A 23,810-nucleotide genomic window follows, 5' to 3' on the forward strand; every position below is an offset into this window, starting at 1 on the left:
TATCCAATCAAAGAAATAACTGGAAGCCATCTAGGAAGAACACTTTTTAAGTCTCTATCTCTTCTGATATTAAGAAAAAAGGACCTGCAGTTGGTGGAAATCCGAAACCTTTTCTTAGCTACAGTCAGTTTTGAAGCAGCGTCATTAGACTTTATGCATTAACCAGAAACTCTGCAGTGGGGTCAGGGACCCAATCCATGCTTTGTAGATTAGATTTTACATGGGGCATGCGTTCTAACAAACGTAATTGGAATGGCTTGTAACTCAGGTTGTAAACTTGCGTGCTGAGCTGGTGTGATTGCAAATTTCTCGTCATCCTGCTAGGTAGCATAGTCAGTGCGCTTCCAGTGAAGTATTGGTGTTCTGTCCCGCTTGTTATTTATATGCATCGGCTTGCGGGAGTGGTTGGTATTACTTCCAGTTCTTTTTTTCAGTGGTTTGTATATCAGGTCCAGTTCAATGTGTTTGTTGCACAACCCGGAATTGCGTCAAGCAGAATGAGCATTTATACAGAGTTTTTAAAAGGAACGGATACCCAAAAAGCGCAATCCACCGTTACCTCCGTGACTGACTGGAACAAGAAGACACAACACAACCAGACACACTAGCCACTGTACCATACATCAGAGATGACCACAAGATTACTCAGACACCGAGGTTTCAGGGTGGCCCAAAAACCAATAACCACCCTGCAATAACTACTGATGAATGTAAAGGATCCCATACCCAAAATCCATAAGACCAATGTTATACGTAAATAAACTACCATGCAAGGGTCGTGAGCAACGCTACATATGCCAAACTGGAAGAAAACTGACATTAAGGAGACACTCACCAATGATACACCAAGAGACGAGCAATTCTCAGTGGTCTCAATACACATGGACAAAGATGAACATGAATTTGACTGGGACAACACGTACATAATAGCACAAGCCAAACAAACATACCAGAACATTCCTGGAGGCCTAGCATTTCAACTGGAACTCTCTCATCAAACATTTTGAACTGGACCCGATATACAAACTGCATAAAAACAGAATCGGAAGTGATGCCAACTGCCCCAGCAAACTGAAGTGCGTAAGTAACGAGCAGGACAGATTACCAACGTTTCACCAGAGGCGTGACGACAAAGTGTCTGCAATCAAATTTACTGGCTTGGTGAGCAAGTCTACATCCTCAGGCAGAATTGGCTTGTTTTATTTCTTTTCATTTTTGTAATTGCATCCCTGTTTTTAAATACTGTTTGTTTCCCACCTCGACGTATACTCACCTGTAACGTGGGGCATTTTTTCAGACTCTCTTCCAGGGGTTTTACCCATTGCTGCTCTTTCTGTTTCTGACTAATGCACCACAAAACGTTGCTAAATTAGCAAATTCTTGAGTTGGGATGGCTTCTGCAGGCAATGGAAATTGTCATGACTGCGGATAAGAGTGAGGAGTATTATTGGAACAGAATAGGTGGGGTTATGCCGTTTGTCAGATAAACTGTGCTTCACTTTTGTTGAGTATTTAATTTTGTGTACACTGAATAAAGTATCACGTGTGCACAAATCAGAAAACGTTTAAACATCCTGTGGCTCAAATGTTTGCTGCATTGTTACTGAGCTTTAGGGACAACTATTATTTTTAATGTGCAGGTATTTGGCTAAAGAGAACACCAATTGCAGAAGTACAAAACCTCATCCTGCCAACCTGAAATCGTTCTAAATTTGATCTCTAAAGCGTTTGTAGCAGCTTGAACTTGCCCTTCCAATTGAGGTTAGACCCTTCATGTCAACGAAAGTGTTGAATTGGACCCTTTTCAGGAAGTTCCTTAGATCAGAGGGAGAAATTAGTTTCTTTGGATTGTAATGTTGCTGTTCCCCTCATCTGTGCTTGCCACAGCAACTACCTCAAGGATATTAAATGATGCCGGACATATGGATCCCTTTCTTTTGATCCTCATTATATAAACTTGTCCTTAACTGTGGTAATGTGGATTTAAAGTAGACCTAATGTTCGCCACATCAAGTTGGGGAACAGTGTGGAGGAAGCCATTATAGATGCTAGTTCTGTGATAATCATAGAAAAACTAGCCTTGTTAGACAACAGAGAGATACATCAATGCTTTAAGAAATTAATCTCACTCAAGCTGCTTTTTGATCATTTAATCTGTTTTCCCCTTTCTTCCCTTGGCCCTTCATTTCTCTTGTAAATCTCTAATACTTTGTGCTGAATGCTTTAACATCCATGATATAATATTACCTGCAAGGCAAAGGAGACATTTGGAGGGAATGCAAGTAATTATATTCCAGGAACTTGACATTCTTGTCCATAAGTACATCTGTAGCTTGTTTCCTATACAACTCCCAAAGTAAGATAGCTTCTAGAGGGGCCAGTGGGGGAAATGAAATATTTCCAATAGAAAGATGGCAAAACCTTCACTGATTAAGAATAAAGAAAGAATAGAGTTAGACCAGGAAGAACATTCCTTTGTTTCATTCACTCAAAAAGCATGGGAGGATTCTGTATCATATTCAACTCACTGCCCATAAACCCCATTTAATGGAAACATTTCAAGTAGTTAAATGTTTCACCCAATATAATGGAGTTCAATAGATTTCCTTGTTTCATTGGCATGATAGATCTGCACACGAAGTACCCCAGTTTTGTTGCAGTGGAGTACATCGCAGTGCAAGCTACACTCCTGTTTGGTCTCAGACGTGTATCAGTCTGGTGATCGCCATTTTTGGGCACATGCAGAATGCCAGTTGTCTTATCTGATTCTTGTGAATGATAACTGCCTTTGAAAAGATTGCCAGTTTCTTCTTGTACAGAACCAACTCATCCTGCAATCAGGACTCTGCTTAAATTGGTGAAGTTGGCACATAATGGAGTTTCAAGCCTCCTTTGAGTCCTCCTGGCTTATGAGGAGAGGCTGAGTAAATTGGGATTGGAATTCAAAAGATTGAGGGGGAGTCTTATTGAAACATAAAACTATGATGGAAGTAGATAAGATCGTAGTAGAGAGAATGCTTACTCTGGCAGGTGAAACTAGGACAAGAGGGCATAGCCTCAAGATTAGAGGGAGCAGATTTAGGACTGAATTGAGAAGGAATCTTTTCACCCTGAGGATTGTTAATCTATGGAATTTGTTGCCCAGTGAAGTATTTGACACTACTAAAGTAAACGTTTTTAAAGCTGAGGTAGATATTTTTTGAACAAAGGAATTAGGGGTTACTGTGGGAGTGCAAGTGGATCTGAGTCCATATAAAGATCAGCCATGATCTTGTTGAATGATGGAGCAGGCTTGAAGGGCCGGGCGGCCTACTCCTGCTCCTAGCTCTTATGTTCTAATATTTAGCAATCTAATTTCTCTCTTAGATTGATTCTCATTAGCAAAATCTAAAATAATGTTAATCATAGCAAGTCTAAGAATGCAGTGACTAGATTAATGTAAGTTTTCATCAGTAGTACAAAATAGTGTACAAAGTAAAGAACTCCTCTGAACATTTGCTATAGAATTGGGCAGTCTGATGTGTTGTAGCATTTGTCCATAAGAGGGCAGCCAACACTCACTTTAATCATAAGCCAAATTTCTTTAAACATGTATTACCTTTTAGAAAATTGTGACAGCATTTGGCCTCAGTTGTTCTACTGTGTTTGAAATTTGGATACAAGATGACAAAGTGCATAGCACTTTTTTTATTTTTAAATAATTTAAATATTTTTAGGCCATCCAAAGTCAAAAACATTGGGAAATGTTATCACTATTGTAACATAATAAAACATTCAAATTAATTTCCAGTTTCTTTAAAAGCAGAGAGCTAAGTAAGCATATAAACTCTTAGCGCTCTTCTGTTTTTAAGTGGCTCCATGGAATCTCTTGAATGCACACGTGAAGGTTGAAGTTTTTGCTTAACACCTGAACGTTTGCACCTGTGTCATCGGAGTGTAGCCTTGGTTGCTTAACCCCCGCCTCAATCCTTTGACTGGCAAGAATGCTGCCAAGTGAACAATGTCACTGTTCTGAAAAATTGCCAGTTTCATCCATGCAGGGATGCTTTAATTACACTGCACAGCCACGAAACCAGAAGTAGTGTTTTTGATCTGGATGACTGGGGACATCAGTGTACATCTCCATGACGTTTGATTGTTAAAACCTTTAGCTATTTGAACCCAGTGAAAGCAGGCTACGTTTGGAATATTTAAATCCAATCAGGTTTTTAACTGGTATTTTCTAATTGGTGAATTTATTCTAATTAAATTGTTTCTGGGCAGAGACAGTATATATCCATGTCATTCAGTAAGGTGGATCATCATTGTGTAATTGACACTTAATACATGAACAGTTTCAGCTTGTAGAGAGTGTAAATATTGGATTTGAACATTCAGGTATATTTTGTGGAAAGTACAGCCTATCCTCAGTGTAGATGTTGAATATCATTATTTGTCCATTATTGTATCAGAGGTTTTGTAGCACTTTCAGTTTCACATTTGATAGCCTAATGTAGTTTCTTGAAATGAAGTTACAAGATTAGTTTGCTCCAATTTACAGACAAATGCTTCAGTTTCTGCAACTCTTAGTAAAACTGCCATAAATACATTACAGTGATGTAACCTCTAGGACAAAAGCATGTTTGGGACCTGTAGTGTGTTGAGGTATTATGTTCATGTTGGAGAAAGGGATTGATTGCAAAAATCAAAGATTTGCCTTTGTTTACAAACTCTCCTCCACTTTTTACAAGATGAAGGACAGTAAGTTGTGATTGAAGGATGAGGTGTGAAATTGAGCTGCAGGAGCAGGAAAAACATATTCCTTCTAAAAGAATTTTGCTGGTAAAACATTTTTTGGTTTAAAATTGATGTGAATGCTGTTTAATCTTTTGTCATTTGAATTTGAACTGTAAGCACTAACCATATGTTAATTTGGGTATCTATTTCTGGGAAGCATTTAAATACAAACGATTGCAAAACTTAAAATGTATTTGTAGCTTTATTGAAATCATTCATCAATGAATGTGGTTTATTTCATTGTAGAATTTATATCACTTTTGCTTAGTTTTGTTTTTAATTCTTTAGGTAATAGCACGAAGGAGGGAGGATTCTGGGAAGGTGAAAGTGCTGCTCCACTGGACACCAGAAGACATGTAAGTTTTTGAACCTAAAGTGCCGCTGTCTTTTTCCAGGTCAGAAGTTGATGAGTTCATGTTCAGATGTGTTAAGGCTCTACCCAATGTGGCTGTGAAGGTACTATAAGAAAGTTAGTTATAAGCATATTTAATTGCTTCAGCAATTGCTTTATACCTGAGAATGGAGGTTTTTTTTCTTCAAGACTAAGGAAATAGCTTTGGATGATGGAGCAGTGAATGTCTTGAATGTGCTTGAACCTTTGGTAGGGCTAGCAGTAAAATATCTGTAGTATTGGCCTCGGCTTAGCAGTAATACTGGTGCCTGAATCAAAAGAGTGAGGAGCCCTGCAGCAGTGTTAGATGTTGAAAAGTTTTTAATAAATGCATGTTTCCTTTTGTGGAACAAAATGTTTTGGCAATGAATGATTTGGTTGACCAGTACGCACTAGTGTAAGATACATAATCTAATTCCAGTTCCTCCTTGTATTATGCAGATACTGTACCGTTTTCTATTCAAGCAGCGATCAAACGTTAATTTATATACACACTGGTTAATCTTTTTGGCTGAGCATTTTTCAATCTTATTTCCTTGTATAAATTTATAAGTTTGTATAAGGTTGGTCACCACACTTTGGGAAAGAGGATGTATTGACCCTCGGGAATGCAGTATAGGTTTGCCAGCGTGGTGCCCAGACTCCCAGTGGTTAAACTATGTGCTGAGATATACCAACGTAGAGTTGTATTCCTTGGAATTTAAAAGGCTTAGGGTGACTTGATTTAGGGTTTCAAGGTATTAAGGGGAGCAGACTGGGAGATGAGAGGAACAATTTTTATTAGAAAACCAAGGACTAGTGAGAAGAGTCATTCATTGTCTAAACATTTGAAACCTCATGGTGAACTTGGGAAATGGGCAAAGAATGTAGAAGCTTTGGAGCTCTCTGCCAATGATGATTAATGCTCGTTGCATTAATTTTGAAACTCATTTTTTAAAGTCGATTTTATAACAAGTTATAGGCAAATGCAGGTATATATGGACTCGTGTGTGAAATAGCCTTGATCTCATTGAAATGAATAGGTTTGAGATACTAAATAGCCTACTTACGTGCTGTGTTGCTAACTGCTTCCATGGATTTATTGCTTGCTCTCTGAAATATTATTTCAGCATTATAATTTTGGCCCAGACAGTCCGCATTGTTTCTGTTATGCTAAGTATATCACAGCTCCTGGAGAGTTTCGGATGGATATTAAAATCTTTCTGGCTGAAACTGCATTTTGAAACAAATGAATACATGATCTATAAAGCTGTGTCAATTTCTATCCTTTCCTGTCTCACCACGAAATCTGTTTGGGAGCTGAAAACTCATTGTCTGACTTGCTACTTTGCAGTCCTCGTTCCAAGCGCACTTATGCTGCAATGGATGAATTGCCATAACTTAATCTAATTGCACTCTGAAAGACCAGATTTGTTTCATTGCCCAATTATTTTAAGGACTCAGCTTGTTTCTGTCAGACCTCCCCACTGTTAATCCCTGATCTATGACATCAAGTTTTAGATTGTAACAGCTTACCCTGAAGATATAGATCCCTGATTTCTCTGGCTGAGACAATTGGCAAACTTTAACTTAGGTTAAAGTTAGAACTAGAGCAGGAGTTGGCCTTCCAACCCTTGGACCTCATAATTCAATATCGTGACTGGTATTCTGGCTCGACTCCATCTTCCTGCCCTTCCCCTTACATTTGCATACGAATGGAAAGATATCATGCTCTGTCTGGCGTCTACTCACTAACTGCATCTACCACTCTTTTGAATTGCCCCTCATTCCAAACACACTTTCTAGCAATTATTATCCCCTACATACCAACAGTAATTCTTTTGCCAGATACCAAGTGTTTAGACTTGTACAGTTTGCACTGTCATAAAGAATCCCCAACTTATATAATGTAAAAGGGGTTACAAACATAATGAGAGCTTCTAAGAGGAAAAATCATTACCTTCTCCTAGAGATAATTCAGTTGTCCAACATTAGAGTAGAATTGTAAGCATTCTACCAGGGAGCTATGAAGGACCTGCTTCCCTACTTCAGCCCTCACCTGAGCTACAATGGTCCCCAGGTAAAACTCAACAACTTGTTTCTCTCTAATGGATGAGTGGCCTCTTGCTGAGACACAATATGACCATATAAAATTAGTAGCACAAGCTATTCAACCCATTCTGTCTGAACCAACTGTGAATAGGCTATGCACCATTCTGATCCCACTTGCGAGCACTTGAAGAAAAGTGCTTATTGCCTTTTGTCAAACAGAAAAGTTACTCTTGCCTAGCGGTTTCTTTGGTTGATATGAAAGCCATCCAGTTTTTAAGTTCTGCCAGTCCCTTGAGAAAAATGTAAACAGTCATCTTGGCTACTAATTAGCTGAACTAAATGTGTAAGATAATTTAGTGAAAGTGCATTGGGTGCAGAAATTGAATCTTGCTGAGGTGCAGTAGTTCATTTTTGCTTCTATTACATGGCTATCAATCATAGATTTTGGTCTTTGAGAATTGTACATCAGTGCTTTTTTCCCCATCTCCCCTCTTTGAATCAAAAGTCTCTGAACTTTTGCACTGAACCCTTGTGTTGGAGACAGTATTTTGTGCAAAATATTGCAATACCTTGGAGCATACTGTTTGGTCCTTAATTTTGTAGGAAGGATAAGTTCACATTCTTGGAAGTTATTTCCAAACGGAGTAGGGAGTCAGCTGCTGGAGTCGAGATACGCAGATCTCTAGTGGGAGTGTGGGTGGGTTAACAAGGTCATTTTTCAAAAAATATTGTTAGAATATCGAGCTTCTTTTTTCTAGAGAGGTGCTGGAAAATAAAGAAATTGTGTTCAACTTGTATGGAACCTCATTTATTCACTGTTGCAGTATCTTGAATTATTTGGTTTTCATGTTACAAGTACTTAAGTAGATGCATAAATAGGTTGGTGATTTGCTTCAACTCTTGTTTCCTGCCTATTTCTCATAACTCTTAATTTCATGAGATCTGAAGCCTGTATCTTCACTGGAAGTCTACTCTCTACTTAAAAAGTAGAGAAAATAAGATTTGAGAGAATAATATTAAAACTGCACAGTCCAACCTCTTGCGGAAAAATTCATCTGACTGGGGATGTTCCTTTCAGATAATAGAAGACTGAAGAATGACCCGTTCTTCAAAGTAACACAAGGGTTAGACAGGTTCACTTCACATTTGCCAGTGTGAGACTGAACTACGGACCCTATAAAGCAAAGACACTGTCGAGAAACAAGATTACTATTTCAAGTTAATGACATTTCTTCAACACTGGAAGAAGTGAAAAAAATCTAATAGGCTTTAAGTACAAAGGAAAAGAAGAGGAGGGGTAGTAAATGATAAGAGATGATGGTACAAGGCACTGAAAGTGGAACAAATCGAAAATAACAAAGGATGAGGTTAGATGGGGTATAAATGAGAATAGTAGAATTATCAACAGCTGCTACTCCAAAAAAAGTGTGGTGGTAGTGGCGATGATCTGAAAGTGAATTCATCGTTTAGTCTGGAAGATTGTAAACTGCTGTATTGAAAGACAAGTTGTTGTTCCATGAGCTTACATTGCATTCTTTTGGACTGATTGCGAAAACCAAGGACTGCAAAGTTGGGATGGAGTGGAGAATTAAATTGATTCAACAACCAGAACCTCGGGTACCTGTTTTGAAACTTGGGTGACTGCTTTCTGAAAAACCCAATCTAGTTGAATTATTAAGTAGAAAGCAGGGGGTATGAGACAGTGTTGTCTGTATTATTCTCTATTAAGGTGAGGAACCTCCTGTCAGGTGATTTGAAGCAGAGCTGGTTGCTATTGATTGATTGACAGGTTCCCTTTCCACATTCAAGGAACTGCTGCAAACAATCATGTAGCACTGGAAAACCTGATCTATCATCTTAGATCCCTTCTCCTTATCCAGTCTAACTGTATACAGATTTAAGTGTCTATTCAAACCTGTTCCCTGCTGGAAAATAGTGTGGGTCCTTTAAACAAACTTTGAGGCCAATTTGCCTTTTTTAAAAAAAAACTCATGATCTTATTGTTTGTAGTTTCACTGAGGGTGCAATTGGAAATGCTAGTGATGAGCACGCATGACATGTTCATCAGTGTGGTGTATTGTAGTTTGTGTTGACATGTTTTGTTTTTGTCCATTTGTCTGGGTTCTGAGGATATAAATGCTTGAGTTATGAGCCAGTGAATGGGAGATACCAGCCAGAAGAACGATTGATAAATTGGTTGTTCCAATCCAAGGTAACTGTGCCAGCAAAAGCACAACAGTGATAGTGAATGAAGAAAATGAAATGCTACAGGCACTAATCTTGTTGTCAAATTCCTGTAGTTGATAAATGAGTAATTGAGATTTTAATGTTTGTCTTAATTCGTTGGATAGTTTTTCATTTAAACTTTGTTCACAAAACCCTTTCTTCATTCAACTGTATAATTTCTGGCACCTCAAATTAATCGAAATGCAATTTTGTGGAATTTTAAAATCTGCTGTGACTACTAATAAAGTAAGAGTGAATCATTTCTAACCCTAACTAGGTGAAATGTAAATGTTCTTTTTTGAAGTAATGTCTCCATGTTTCCTTTTGCAGCCTTCCTGATGTGTGGGTGAATGAAAATGACAGATCTCAACTGAGGACAAAAGCAGTTCATTTGTCTAAACTACCACAAGATGCTGCTTTGCTCCTTGACCCAAACATATACCGGTACAGTTGAGGTTTATCTTATCAACTAGGTTTATTTTTAGAGTAGTGCATGTTCTCTCATTTTTTTACTTGCACGAGAAAACTACAGCAAGATTCTGGTGATTTTATGTTTAAGGAAAGCAGTTGTTAGTTCTTGTGCACCATACGTGCTAACCTGTTTCTCTGCTGAAGGAATCATCGACTCAGATAAATGGCCTAGAGTTGCTTTATCAGTGTCATGCTTCCGCGCACCCACCCCCCCCCCCCCCCCCCACCCCCCCACCCCAGCCAAACCACCACCACATGTGAAGTCTTAATTATGTTTTACACTTTTCTAATGTTAACTGCTTTATCTTGTGTCCATTTAGTTAAAACTGTGCCTGGGTTAAATGTTAGAAGGCATTATCCTTTGAGGTGTTTCATTTAATCCATTAATTGCAAATATCACTGAAAATAATGATAATTTCCTATTTCATGATTGGTAAAGGACAGAAGGGTTGCCTGTTTGATAATGAGGGTTGTTGGCTGAATCTTGATTTAAGTTGCATGTTGAGGCATTGCCCTTTTGTCAAATTGGCGGCGTGATTTAAATTTTTCTTAATATTGGAAAGTGACTACTTGCTTTGAAGTATTTTTGTTTGGTTAGGAGTCCTGGTATGGAAAGTTGGTCTGAATTTTGAAATACCCATATTCTTTAGTGAAAGGGACTTCAGTTTTGGTTGTAACAAAGTCAACTGGTGCCCCATCATCCAGGAGAAGTATAATTAAGCAGACCCTGAAGAAATCATGGTCTGAGACTTTTTTTCCGTCTCCTTTTTCACATTGTTTATTTATAATATTCAAGTTGCTTTTACTTGCTACAAATTTCGACCACACTCAAACGCACTCAATCAGCCTGATCACACTGGTTTGCAGTTCCTGAGTGCAGTGCTCACTCACGCTTTCCCGCTAGGTCATTTCAGCTGTTCTCCCTTGAAATAGCCATCATAGCACGCTGTCACTAACTTTGGAAAAGTGCGCTCTGATCCTGTTTCAGCTTAATTTCTGCATCCTCATTGGCATTGTATCTGCCTAAGCCTGTTCCCAGTGTCACCGTCAGCTATCATTTCCCTTCCAAATTAGCAAATCAGTGATAATTTTTTGACACCTACAGACAATCAAACTATCACTTTTTGCCTGGCTGAAATTAAATTTAAGTTGATTTTAGCCCAGCTTTGCTTTTGGTTGAGAAAATGGCAACTACTTGAGTATGTTTTAAGTTGACATTCTGTAGCAGGATTTTCTTTTTGCCTTCCAGCTTGCATTTTCTTTCTAGTTATTGGTTCGGATGGTGGGCATGTCTTAGGGCATGTTGAATTGCATTTGGAATAGGAAAGAGCTGCTTGTGTAATGACGTGACTTTAAGTTTCTTGATCTGTTATTGTATTTGTGTTTTTAAAGCCATCTTCATGCACTTTGCTGAAGGAAGGATTGATAATGTAGGAAAATGTTCCTTTTCTTGTTCAAGGCTCTTGGTACAAAATGTCACTTAACCAAGTACCACGAAGAAATATAGACGCCCTACAGTGTGGAAGCAGGCTATTTGGCCCGTCAAGACTGCCCTCCGAACAGCATTTACCCACCACCATATAATCCTGCATTTTCCATGGCTAATCCACCCCGCCTGCATGTCCATGGACTCAGTGGGTAATTTAGTATGGTCAGTCCACTTAACCAACACATCCTTGACTGTGGGAGGAAAGTGGAGCATTCAAAATAGATGCACCCAGTCACAGGAAGGATGTGCAAACTCCACAAAGACAGTCGCCTGAGGTGGAATTGAGCACGGTCCCTGGCGCTGTAAAACAGCATTTTTCTCAGTCTTGCATTATGCTTATATGCTATTTTAGTTCCAACCTCAAGAAGTGCCCGGAACTATTTTTTGACTTATTAGCTTTCTTCCTTTGGATCTTGATTTTGACATTTGAAAGCAGATTTCTGCTCTCTGTAAAAAGGATTAAGACTGCTTGAGGCCATCGGTTATACCAACCAAAAGCCATCACACAGTGAAGCTTTTATCACAATTACTTTTGTGCAGATTTAAGTGCAGAATCTATTGTGAAACACCATTAATATTCCTATGGCTCTATATTGTTCTGTCCTTGTATAGTTGAAAGAAAAAATATTGGCAATAACTAAGTACAGCTGGGGTGGAACTGAGGGAGGACGCTCACATGTGAACTTGTGTCCTTGGCAACTTTCAGCTTTTTATCACAGCAAAAATTGCCAATCAGTGTAAGTGGTCACAGTTTTGAAAGCTACTTTCAAATGGTTGGAGCGTCATCAGTTACGTTTAATATGGAGAGCATCAACATTACAAAATCTTAAATTATTACAGATGAGCTTTCCATTCCACTCATTGCTACAAGTATGTGACTTTCTATAGTGAAATTACTGGGGTCATGAGCTGAGCATCTAATGGATTTTGGTTAAAGCTTGTTTTCTCAATACTGTGGTGCCAGAATCCTCCAGCATAATGACTTTTTGTTGTGAACTTTCAAAAACCCATCTTTTGCCTTAAGATATCTCATTAATCATTGAGCGAAAGCTAGAAGTAATATAAACTTAGTGAAGTACAGCTGGAACTGAGGAAAAGATATTTTCTTTTTCTTGGACACAGTTTCCATTTGAGTGTGTTTTTGAGACAGCATATTGATGTGCTGATCTTTGGCGTTGCAAAGAATGCGTTTCAACCACACTGTGGGAGTCACCAAGCAGAAAACTAATCTTGGAAATTTTAATGCATCATACTCACTGGCTGCACAGGTTGACTTTTTGGAGTGCAAATTGCTGCTTAATCGAGGAGTGTCTTCAATAGGTTCCAGGCTTAAGTATTGTTTGGTTCAACATAAGATTGTAACTTGTAGGAATTGAAGTAGGTAATTCAGTCCATCTCGCCTGCAATGCCATTGGTGAGATTGTGGCTGATCTGATCATCCTCATCTGATAATTGCTCTGCTCTGCTATTTTTTAAAAAGAGTCTTTGATTTCCGAGCTGATTAAAATCTGTATGTCTCAGCCTTGAACGTACTTAACGATCCAGCCTTGACCATCCTGTGTAAAGAATTCTGTAGATTTAATATCCCTCTGAACAAATTTCTCATTTCACTGAAATATGAGACTTTGAAATAAAGGACAGCATTTCATTTGCTTTCCCTATTATGTGGGAATATCACTGAACATGAATGCTAGATTTATGACTCATGGATGAAGATTTCCAACTTGCTCTTCTATAACTTTCTGCAGTCTCCTTCCATTTAAGTAGTATTCAGCTGCTGTATTCTTTCTCCCAATGTGCATAATCTCTTTCCATGCTGTATTCTGTTTGTTGTCTGCTAACTTAATCTGTGTATATGTCTCTGCCAAGTGTCATCCTCACCACTTCCCACTTATTGTCGTCCACAAACTAGTCTATAGTGCATTCACTTTCCTCATCTAAATTGTTCATATATAGTGTAAACAACTGCCACCCCAGTTCTTGATCATTATGCTGTGTCATTAGTGACAAGTTGCCAGCCTGAAAATTGCCCCTTATCCCAATTCTGTTAGCCAATACGCTCTCCATGCAAATATGCTACCTCCAACACCATTGGTTAAAATCTTAAATAGCCCAACATTTGTTACCTTATTAAACATATTCTGAAAATCCAAATATATTGCATTCATTGCTGTCCTATTCCATATCCTGCTTGTTACCACCTCTAAAGAATTGTAAATTTCAGGCATAGTTTTCCCTTCATAAATCCATGCTGACTCTGCTTAATCATATTCTGTTACGTCTAAATGTTCTGCTATTACATCTCTTATTAAGGACTAACATATTCTTAGTAACAGCTATTAAGCGAACTTGCCTGTAGATACTTTATTTTTTTTTGTCTCCTTCCCTTTTCAAATAAAGGTGTTCCATTGACAGTTTTCCAATTCTCTGGCAGTTCTCCAAACCATAAATATTCTTGGAAGATTACTGCCAATGCATCTGCTATCTCTATGCTATTATTTTCATGGTCCTATTGTAAAAAAGACAAAGGGCTAATTATGCTTTATTTGTACAGGCAACAAAAAGATATGCTATGGTGAATCTTGTATGGCTTTGCAATGGCTTAGCATTTTGGAGTGAAGAGACCGAGAGAGAAATGGACCATCATGTAAGCCAGGCAACATTTAGTCTGATACTGAAGGCTGAGTTGTAGATGGATGAGTCTGTGATTATTGTGCAAGTTGGATAACAGGTGAAAAGAATAGTTAAAATGCTGGCATAATTTAATGCCTGCATGAGGTAAATGAGCATATTTTGGGATTGGCAATGTGTTTCCTTTTGGGGTAAATACTGGTTTGGAAGGAGCCCAAAGAAAGAACTAGAGATTGTGACTGTATGACAAAAACCTCAATTCACAAGTGTCAGTGGGCTGCAACATATTAGTGTTGTTGACATGTCCTGCTTATCAGTGGAGTTGTTATGACTGTAATCTAGTCATCAATCTTACACAGTCTCAAGTGAGCAGCAGTACTTGTGTGCCAGCAGATAAGGAAAGAAAGTAGGAAAAATCAGATGCAGACTGTAACAAAACTGAAAATAAGGGTTCTGGCAGAATAGCAGATCGGACTAATTGTTCAATGATACTAACATGTCTTGATCGAGTGGTTTCCTGTGAAACCAAATCCGTCACCAAGCCTGTAGCCATGACAAAGTAAACAATCAATTGCACACTTCTTTTGAATACTTGACCCGATCCAAAATGGTATGCATTTCATTTTGGCAATTTTTTTAATATTCTAATTCATTAGCAAAATGTATGTCCTGCTAGATCAGTATGGCATCTGAGGTTTTTGGAGTAGATTTGTAGCTCGGGTTGTGGGTGTTGAGGTTGGTTGGCTCGCCGAACTGGTTTGTTCCACAAACATTTCATTAGCATGCTGGGTAACATCATCAGTGCAGCCTTCAATGAAGTTTCATCAGTGCAGCCTTTGATAATGTTACCCAACAGGGTAAGGAAACGTCTGGGGAACAGCAAATCGGCTGTGCCTGCTATCTGTAATCTGGGACTTTTATTCTGGGGAGCATAAACAGTGGTAATTACTAGGCTAATGGATCCAGAGACTGAAGCTCAAACCCTGCTATGGCTGCTGAGAAATTTAAATTTAAATTCAGTACAATAAACCTGCACAAAAAATAATATTGGTATTTTGAGATAACAAGGTGTAGAACTGGATGAACACAGCAGGCCAGGCAGCATCAGAGGAGCAGGTAGGCTGACGTTTCAGGCCTAGACCCTTCAGAAGTACCAATATCAGTATTTTGATGATCCTAAAACTGCTAGATTGCTATTAAAGTTTGGGTTTACTGATATCCTTCAGGGAAGGCAATCTTTTCTTACCTGAGCTAACCTCCATTTGATCCCAGAGCGTTGTCACTGTGGATGCCTTGTCACTACCCTCTGCAATTGTCTGACATAGTGCTTCCCAAACTTTCTCACTGTATCCCCATAATGGTATGTGTGAAAATTGTTGAGATTCCCAATGAGAATTGAGAGAGAAGAGTAGGATGCTGTTAAATCAAGAGCACAGCTATTAAATCTTATTCAGCAATCCCACACTGTTTCTCAACTTGGGACCCCATAATCTTAGCTTACATCCTCGTTGGAGACCCAACGCCAATTTGGGAACCTCTGGTCTTGCAAATCATTAGATTATATTCACTGTGGCAGGCCACCATATCTATTTAGAGGGCAGTTGAGTGGGCAATAAAGGCTGACCTTGCCAGTGTCACCACCTTTCCCTGAGTCAAAAAAAATGAATTTAAATATTGGTGCCAAAGCAATCTTTGGAAAACAGAATCTTAACATAGTAAATAGATATGAATTGACATTGTAAAGAGATATGAATGTTCCAAATAATCTCTCAATTCTCGCAAGATGGTAGATAAACAATGTTGCTAGAGATGGCTGCAGCTTTTCTACTTACTGAATTGCGCTTGGGACAAAGCAGTTTATATTTTGAAAGTTTAATGATGTTCAGCCATTATGCTTAGCTGCAAAAAGAGTAAAGCAGTATGTATTCCATTTTCTGAAGAAGGATCTAACCCAAAACATCCGGCTTCCTGCTCCTCTGCTGCTTGGCCTGCTGTGTTCATCCAGCTCTACACCTTGTTATCTCTGCATTCCTAATGGGCTTTGAATGTCACTTCCTGTTCTGCACATTACATGATATTTCAGGTGAAGTCGAATAGCATTTTTTTGAGGCTGTATATGTCAATACAAAGTGAACTACCTGTGTAATTAAAACTTAATTATCTGCATTTTTTAAAAGAATAAAATATCATGCTAGTTTTCTACGAGGCCTTCCTTCCTGGCAGTACGTTCCTTGTTGCACCTTTTTGTGCCAGCTTTTCAATTATAGTTGATGTCAGTAAGCTTTTACTTGCAATATACCACTGGTGGTTTTGCACATCTCCACTCCTCAGTTTATATTAAGCTAGATAGTGATAATAGGTTTGTTTAATGAAAAGAGATTGGATTGACAGGACCTGTAATTTCTGCAGTTTAGAAGGATGGGTGAGTTCTCATTGAAACACAATTCCAACTGGATGCTCCCCCTAACCTTAGAAATCCAGAGCAAGAGGTTAACAGTCTCCGGATGCACATTGTACTGAGAAGTTGAGAACAGTTGTGAATCTGTTGAATTGTCTAATAAAGAAGGCTATGGGGCAAAGTTTTCAAGAATGGTAAGTAGATTTCTAGAAGTTAGTTACCAGGGCGTATGGGGAGGAACTAAGAGTATGGCATTGAGATAAGGGATAAGCCTGATTTATTGAATGGCATTGTGGGCTCAATAGGTTAAATGGCTAATGTGTTGCCCCGGGTTGCATAGGCAAGTTAGTGTCTGACTTGCATACAACATGTAGGACCATCTAAACCATCTTTTCATAATTACAGCAAATGTTTGTGTCAGCTGTTTAGAGTTACACCGCTGTATTGGATCACTTAATTATGAGGGTTTTTAAGCTGGACGTTAGTAATTGGGGACCACCTGTACCTTTGACTCAATTTCCAATGTTTGTAAACAGTGATTTCTAAATTCTAACTGTCTAGATTCCCAACTTTCCATGAGCTGCACTAGCTAGCTAACATTAAAGTATTTATAAAACTGTAATCTGAAATTAGAAATACTATCTATTTTGTGTACCTATGTGTGTCTTTTTAAAGCCATGTCTCTGCAAGTCATGCTGTAAATTTTCCATGTCTGCATTTAACTTTCGACACTGAATGGATTGCTGAGGGAGATGAGCTAACATTTAAAATATAATTCATTTCTAATGAGCCAGAGAAGCATTGTTTTCCTGCAGAAAGGATTTCTGTTAACCATCCCCTAATGCTGCAACTCTAGAAAGTTGAACAGTTATGAAGATTACAGTTTGTCCATTTGCACTGAACTGCAAAAACAGCCTTAGTTTAAATTATAAATGCTTGATGTGCATCCCAATCTCTTCTCATATTTTATCATTTTCATTCTAACATTTTACTGTTTCTTTACCCACCTGCTTTCCTGCTTAAGCTGTCTGCAAAGGTTGGTGTTCTCAAATGGAAAAATTTATATTGTTACATACATGACATGGTCAGTCTAAATGTGGAGAACCCTGCAAACCATAAGTCCAATGATGACAGCAATGGACAATTTATCTCCAGAATAGAGCGTTAATTTGTTATTGCATGCAGTGAAGGACCCCATAATGCACTACGTAAATCCCTTTAGACCTGCAGGAAAGTGTTCCACTATTTCATACTTGAGCCTTATGATGGGCATTGAGATTTTGTATTCCATATTGAAATTTCTGGGCTTAAAATTCCCTCCTATTTGTAGTGTTATTTGTGAGATGCACTTAAAATACTATGTTTCCATGCATAATGGAAAATGTTGTTTTCATCAAGTTTTATACCACCTTATTGTTGAGTAAACTGAAAATGTAGTTAGGTGAATGTAGATTTGTATTTGAGAATTATATTCTCTAACCTTACCTATGCAATCTGTGCGTCTGTTGTACATATTGCCATCCTTCAGTTTGAACCAGTTTTTTTACATCTGATAAAAGTAGGAATAAGATCTTGACTGCACATAGTCCGATTTTGTGCTGCAGCCGTGTACTGTACTACTGAATAATTCAGCTTTGAGCTGTTTTTACTTGTACTGACAGGCCGACTGGCTCCTTACAACATTATGAACATGGCTCCATGGTTGACACATGACAACTAAACTTCACTTAAGTAGAGAAGAAGCAGCACAGGTAGGGCTAAAAATAAAACTCAATCTACATTTTACGAATATTGTTGCAAGTGTACTTTGAAGGCAGGTCACATTTTTACACACAGGGATTTTGTTCTTGAACCTTTTAAAGACTGTGACTTAGTCCAATTCACCCAATGCATCTCTGTAAATGACAGCATCCTAATCTTCAATAAATTTGTGATAAACCCCTCTCTCACTTCTATTTTTCACTTGCCTGATCCATCATGACTAAATCAATACAATCTGTAAATTTGTCATTTACTGGATTCTAAATAGCTCCTAAATATAGGGAAATAACAGTACACTAATGTTCCAAGTTTAATTTTTAATGGTGTGCTATAGGGCCACGCAACAACAATGGAGTTTGGTTTGTATTTCCAAACTGTAGATTTGATAATGTGAAACCATAAATAAAAATAAATACATTGCCATAAAATTTAGGAAACAATCCATCTGGTAAGTATGTAGTTACATTTTAAAATGTACTAAATACACAAACAATTTCTGGCTTATAGTGGAGGCTAAAGGAAGAAAATGTTCAAAAAGTGGAAACAAATGCCACGGTGAATTTCAAAACTTAAGCCTTAAAGACCCTTAATCTATCAGTGAGGATCTTACAATTTGGTTTTTTGTTAGTTGAGTTTATTCTGTTTAATTAATGAAACAAGAGCGTTGTTATTTTTTAATTGTATGAGGAAAAGCATTACTTTTATTATGCCATCCTCGTCCATCACATTGTGTATACAATAGCCTGGTGTCTGCACTACATTGATTTTCTCCCTTTGACAGAGTATACTAACTTGTTAGAAAACCCAGAAAAATATGTGCCATTAAGGAAGAAATCTAGATTTTTGTTAATGCTCTTGCCCCACCTTTCCTGACTTTCATCATATGGCTTTGATTTTGTAATTATTAGGTTCACTATCCTCGGTCCAGCTCCTACTTTTGATGTACATATCTGCATTGCATTGTTGTCACTGAGTATATGTAGAGAAAGGGATGTTTTGCCTTTTCTTCATAAAACCCTGGTTGGAAGTAGTATGCACAATTTTTGGTACCATGTCCTGGGTTGCATATGTTTGCCTTAGAAATTCAGTACATATTCAATAGATTTCATAATAATGCTTGAAATTTGGCAGAGAAATTACTTGAACAGGATGTTTTTAGCATTCACCAAAATAGACAAAATTAAGTGCTAATTATGGGGAAACATTTGATAAGAATGTCACAAGCTTATTAAGGCAGAAACTTGTGGAATTCGAAGGAAAATGTCGCGTAGATGTAAAACCAACCTGGGAGCACTCTGCAACATATGGTCATGTATGATTTTTCAGAACACAATATAATGTGCAGTGGTGTCGTTCAAGCCATTTTCAAGTCCATAATTAAATATTATAAATTACCTTAAATTGGATGCCAGAACAAGCATTGTAAAATTTTAGCTTGCAACTTCACAAAGCTTTCAGTAGAATGTGATGAGATTAGGTCTAGGCTTCAAGTTGGAGGACTGGGCAGAAGATGGCAGTGAGTTCAATGTGCATATTATAAAGCATTGCTGTTCAATGTGGCTGGTGTGGAAAGAGAATATTATGAAGGATTCATTTTCAAAATTGTAGATGAATAGAATTCTCTAAAAGTGGTCAAGAATGTTAGTTAGGTGATCTTCAAAAAAGCATATATTTATAAATGGAATAGAACAAACAAAAGAGCTCTTAGAATTTTGTTGGCCACTGGGTAGGCCTCAGTAGGAGTACTGTGGACAATTCTGGACACTACATTTGAGGAAAGATGCAGATGCCTTAAGAGTATGTAGGTTCATGAGAATGTTGCCAGAGATTAGAGTCTTCAGTTCTGATTAAAATGCTGGATTGTTCTTGAAACAGGCAAAGTCAGGAGGAGCCCTGGATTCTGTAAGAAATTTCAAGATGATAGAGTTTGGTAGCTTGGGTAGAACATAAATATTCTGTCTGGGAAATGGATGGACATAGTTTCAGAATCATTGGTAAAAGATCAAGAAATGAATTGAGACTATTTTATCCCCCCATCGGTCTGTTGGAGTCTGGAACATCTAACTGAGAAGCTGATTTTGTAGGATGCTTGAGAATGAGCAGGTACAGAGTTGCAGGAAAAAAAGTTATGTGACCCTGCATGTGACTGTTCTTTCCAAGAATCGGCACAGGTACACAGCCTAAATTGTGGTTTGATTGAGATTTTAAGGTTTTGAAAGAAATTTATAGGGTAGAAGGAAAGGTTTCTTCCCAGCTCCCACTGGTGGATATATCTAGAACAAGAGCACAGCCCTAATAAGAGCCAAGCCATTTAGGAGAGAAGTCAGGAAATGTCTGACATTTGGAACACACTTCTGGCTGTGAACTTGATTAATCATTTTAAATCTGAATTTTGATTTTGTTGGAATAAAGGTAGAAATGATGAAGCGAAGCAAGGTGTGTAAATGTAAATGGCAGATCATCTGCAATCTGATGAAATAGGTATAGGCCATTTCACTATTCAATGTTCTTTGCAGTAAATAGCATCCTCTGAGCTGTTGGCAAGTGTGGAAGAGTGACTTGGATAAAAGTAAAATGCAGTCAAGGGAACATGATTCTTTTGCTTTATATTTGCAAAATATTTGGATGTCAAGCCATCTTAATCATCAGCAATGAATTCTAATATCTTAAAGGAATCTTTAAAGATAGCAATAAAAATGGAGTACTGTGGATGCTCAAGATCTGAACTTAAATTAAGAAGTGCTCTGGACACTCACCAAGCCTGGCAGCATCTGTGAAGAGACAGTCAACATTTCAATTCCAATTTGAAGAACCATATTGGACATATCATGTTAACTGCTTCACTTCCTACAGATGCTGCCACACTTGCTAAGTTTCTTCAGCACTCTGCTCTTAACTCAAAGGTAGTAACTTGCCAGGAACAGGGAGATATTGACCTAGTGGTATTGTCACTGTCACTGGACTGTTGGCCCAGAGACCCACATAATGTTCTGAGGACAAGTTTTCGAACCCCACCATGGCAGATGGTGGAATTTGAATAAAAATCTGGAATTAGGAGTCTAATGATGACCGTGAGTCCATTGCAAATTGTCAGAAAAACCCATTTGGTTCACTTATGTTCTTGAGAGAAGGAAATCTGCCATCCTCACTTGGTTTGGCCTACACGTGACTCCAGACCCGGAGCAATGTGGTTGACTCTTAATTGCACTAAGGATGCGCAATAAATGCTGGCCTAGCCAGTGATGCCCTAAATCTGTGAATGAATTTTTTTAAAAAAATCTCGTGGCTTTTATTTTCAAGAATGTCCATTTTCAGCTTGAACCTGTTTACATTTCATTGAGCAGGGTTATTGGTAAACTGTATGTACTGGCCAGATATTTCTTCCTCCTATTATTTAAAATTTGTGAATTGAAATCAGCTGAAAGTTGTTTCATATTCATATTCTCATCAAATCTCAGTTCCTCTGGTTTTGTCCAAAAGGCCATTTGTGTTATTAGTGCACTTGCAATTCAAGTTGCATCTGGGTGGTAAAACTGACACAAATTTGACAGTCAGAGGTCAGTATAATTTGAGTAATTCTGATGCACCATCTGCATTGAAAATGGAATGTCACGCTCCCTATTTCTCATTACTTAATTTAATGGAGGTAGTTATGTATGTTCGTTAATTCTCAGAATCACGAATTGCAAGTACCCCTTGTAATGGGTTAGGGAAATGCTGAATCCCTATTCAAGGTCAGTTATTTCTTATAATACTTTATCCTTGGCGCTCTCAATGTAATGTATTTATTTAAAATAATTAATTGATCACCCACCTGAGCACTTGGATTTGACTGAGACAACTCGCAAATACCTCTCCAAACCACTGCATCATGTTTTTAGGCAATAACTGAATCAATCTTATACCCAGATTGAACGATGAATTTAAAACATCATCTGGATGCTACTGTAAAACATTTTTTTCAGTGTGAGCATCATAGCTACAGGACTAAAGCATCAAATCCTTAAAGCTGTGCTTTAATTGTCATGATCTCTTGCTGGAAACTAAATCCCTGTTCAACAGTCGGAATACACTCTCCCTTACTTAATTTGATTCTGAGAATGTACTGTCCAAAGTGCTACCTTGCAAAGTGGAAACATCCATCAGACTGATTCTACTCCTGTCCTAACTAATGCAGTATAACAAGACAACCCTAAATAGTTTGCCTGAGTCTTCTATCTATCTGATAACTTGCATTGGAACTTTAGACTTTTGTGTTTGTGGCCAAGTGGGCATTCTTTATAGATTCATTAAAGACCTATGGAAGGTGCATCAATTGTGGAAGTTGTAGGTGTAGGCATAGTCACTATAGTCAATTAGATTTAGAATAGTTATGGAAAAAGATAAGGATGAGTCAGGAATAAAAATTATAAATGGAGGAGAGGCTATTTCTGTTTAGATGAGATGAAATTTGACTCAAGTGGCCTGGGAGCAGCTACTTGCAGATAAAACTATCAAAGTAATGACAAACATTCAAGGAGAAAAGAGCGAGAGTGTAGGGCAAATACTTTCCCACAGAGTGAAAGGATGGGACCAAGACCAAAGAACCAAAAATGTCAAAGGGCATAAAGGTTAAGATCAAGAAAAAAGAGACATCAGGGTGAGGGCTCAATACAGCAGAGTCTCTAGGCTATTAAAAGTGCATATGATTCATTAAAAATGAAATTAAGAAAACTTGGAGTGCATGTGAGAATGTATTGGTGAGTAAAATAAAGGAAAATTTGGGTTTTTGAAATTATGAAAAAAACAAGAGAATAACAGCCACTCTGGGACCATCAAGGTAATTTGCGTGTGAGCTGGAAAATGTGGGCACTATCCTCAGTGAACAATTTGTATTGGCCTTCACAATGCAAAAGGACCATACAGGTTTGGAATTGGGGTGGAGCACTGAAATATTAAAATAAATTAAACATAGTATGAGTGGGTTTAACAGTTTTAAAATTTATACATCTCATTTAGTCCTGTGGATGTATCTCTGCTTGTTAAAGGAAGCAAGAGGAGCCCTTGCAGTATTTTTCAGAACGTTTCTGGTGACGTAATTTACTAAAGACTAGGAAACTGTTAAAGTTCTCCCACCTTATTTAAAAAATAGAGGAGGGATAGGCCGAGAAATATCAAACCTGTCAGTCACTCCTTGGTGGGGACATTAGAAAGGACAGAATATATTTGCACTTGGCGAGCAAAGTGGATTAATCAGCAAATATGGCCATGGATTTGTTAAGAAAATGTTATTTGAAAAATTTGAATGTTATTAAGGAGTGTTGATGTTGGTAATGTTTGTGGTCCATGTAGACTTCATATGGGTTTTCTGCAAGGACCCTCATGGTAGACTAGTCAAGAAGGTAGGAGGCAATGGGATCCAATGCAAAGTGAGCATGGGATCTAATGCAAAGTGAGCATTGTATCCAAAATTAGCTGAGGGGTAGAAAGCAGAGGGTGATTATAGAAGGATATTTGTGTGACAGGAAATCTCTTTACAATGGAGCTCTGCAGGACTCTGTTGGTTCCCTTGCTGCTTATAGGTCACATTAACAATTTGGACTTAAATGTATATTTTGTACATTCTTAATGTGCATTCCATAAAGACTGGTAGCGTA

The 23,810-nt window shown here is 38.0% G+C and overlaps 1 protein-coding gene across 3 annotated transcripts in view; it reads left to right on the plus strand.

The window, feature by feature from the left end:
• Positions 1-23,810, plus strand: part of aebp2 (AE binding protein 2) — a 68,288-nt gene that overhangs the window by 40,742 nt on the left and 3,736 nt on the right. For 2 of the 3 annotated variants that reach the window (XR_007249782.1, XM_048554079.1), the window contains exons 6-8: positions 5,065-5,132; positions 9,755-9,868; positions 18,075-18,164. Coding sequence is in view for 2 of the 3 variants with exons in the window: in XM_048554079.1 (XP_048410036.1) it covers positions 5,065-5,132; positions 9,755-9,868; positions 18,075-18,126 (234 nt within the window). In the remaining variant the exon portion in view is untranslated. The remainder of the gene's footprint in view (positions 1-5,064; positions 5,133-9,754; positions 9,869-18,074; positions 18,165-23,810) is intronic. The other variant, XM_048554080.1, reaches the window with a different exon arrangement.

This window comes from Stegostoma tigrinum, chromosome 25 (assembly GCF_030684315.1).
Source record: "Stegostoma tigrinum isolate sSteTig4 chromosome 25, sSteTig4.hap1, whole genome shotgun sequence".
NCBI lineage: Eukaryota > Metazoa > Chordata > Chondrichthyes > Orectolobiformes > Stegostomatidae > Stegostoma > Stegostoma tigrinum.